The sequence below is a fragment of the Otolemur garnettii genome, unplaced genomic scaffold (assembly GCF_000181295.1).
Source record: "Otolemur garnettii isolate 467f Iridium unplaced genomic scaffold, OtoGar3 scaffold00121, whole genome shotgun sequence".
Taxonomy (NCBI): domain Eukaryota; kingdom Metazoa; phylum Chordata; class Mammalia; order Primates; family Galagidae; genus Otolemur; species Otolemur garnettii.
In genome coordinates, this window is record NW_003852516.1 from 6471765 (window position 1) to 6472706 (window position 942).

At 41.9% G+C, this 942-nt stretch overlaps 1 protein-coding gene across 1 annotated transcript in view; it reads right to left on the minus strand.

Moving 5' to 3' along the window:
• The window catches only part of GSR (glutathione-disulfide reductase), a 49193-nt gene that overhangs the window by 18554 nt on the left and 29697 nt on the right, over nucleotides 1-942 (minus strand). Inside the window, exon 8 of the mRNA XM_023517796.1 lies at nucleotides 877-942. Within this exon, the coding sequence (XP_023373564.1) occupies nucleotides 877-942 (66 nt within the window). The remainder of the gene's footprint in view (nucleotides 1-876) is intronic.

Genomic DNA, 942 nt, shown 5'->3' on the forward strand with positions numbered 1-942 from the left:
GCTTGCCCAAGTCACATGTCTGTGAGGGACAGCCAGCAGTGGGACCAGATTCTTAGGCCAACACTGGCTGCTGCCACATACTGTTTCTCTGGAAGCTCCAATACGGTGTCACAACAGCAGCAGGGCCCAGTAAGGGTTAATCAGCCACACTAAGTAACACTTCATTGAACAATGACAGACACGGAGGCTGCACCTAAGCACAAAGAGGATTGGCTTGGGTTTTCAGAAGCCTTGGTTGACGCCCAGTTTTGATACTAATTAGCAGCCACAGAACCTCTCTTGGCCTTGGTTTCTTATCTATAAAATGAAGTTCAAGTAGATGATGTACAAGTTTACCTTCATTGCAAAGAATTTAGTGAATGTCCTGAGTGGCAGGAAGCCAACAGTACATGTCCATATGAAATGGCTTTTGAGAACTGAGAAATTAATCTGGCAGTGTGTTTAATGGGACTAATACTTAGCCTGCATCCTCCCTCTCAGGACATCTGACAACTGTCTACCAGTTTGACCAACTCTTAAATTATTATCATCCTCAACTACAGCTAGGAGGGATACAGGCCAGAGCCAAGTAACTCAGACGCAGCTGCCTGTGAACAGACCACCTGAACTCTGCCTGCTTCCCACCCTAGTATATAATGACAGTGTAAGAAAAAATTCTCCCTCTAATTTGTTTTTTTAATTAATATCAAGGCCAATGTATTCAATAGATAACTAATACACACCAACACAAGAGAAAAACTCAATTTAATTCACGTTGGGGGAGGGAAGAGTAAGGAAAGGAGAAAAGAGAGAAAGGAAGAGAAAATCTTCAAATTTTAATTTTAAGATTAAAATAAATTAACATCAAGGAAAGGAAAGGGAAAAGGTAGAATTTACCTTATCGTGCCGTATCATTAGTGATGTCTTAGAACCCAGGGCTGAAAGGATCCCAGCTATCTCCAC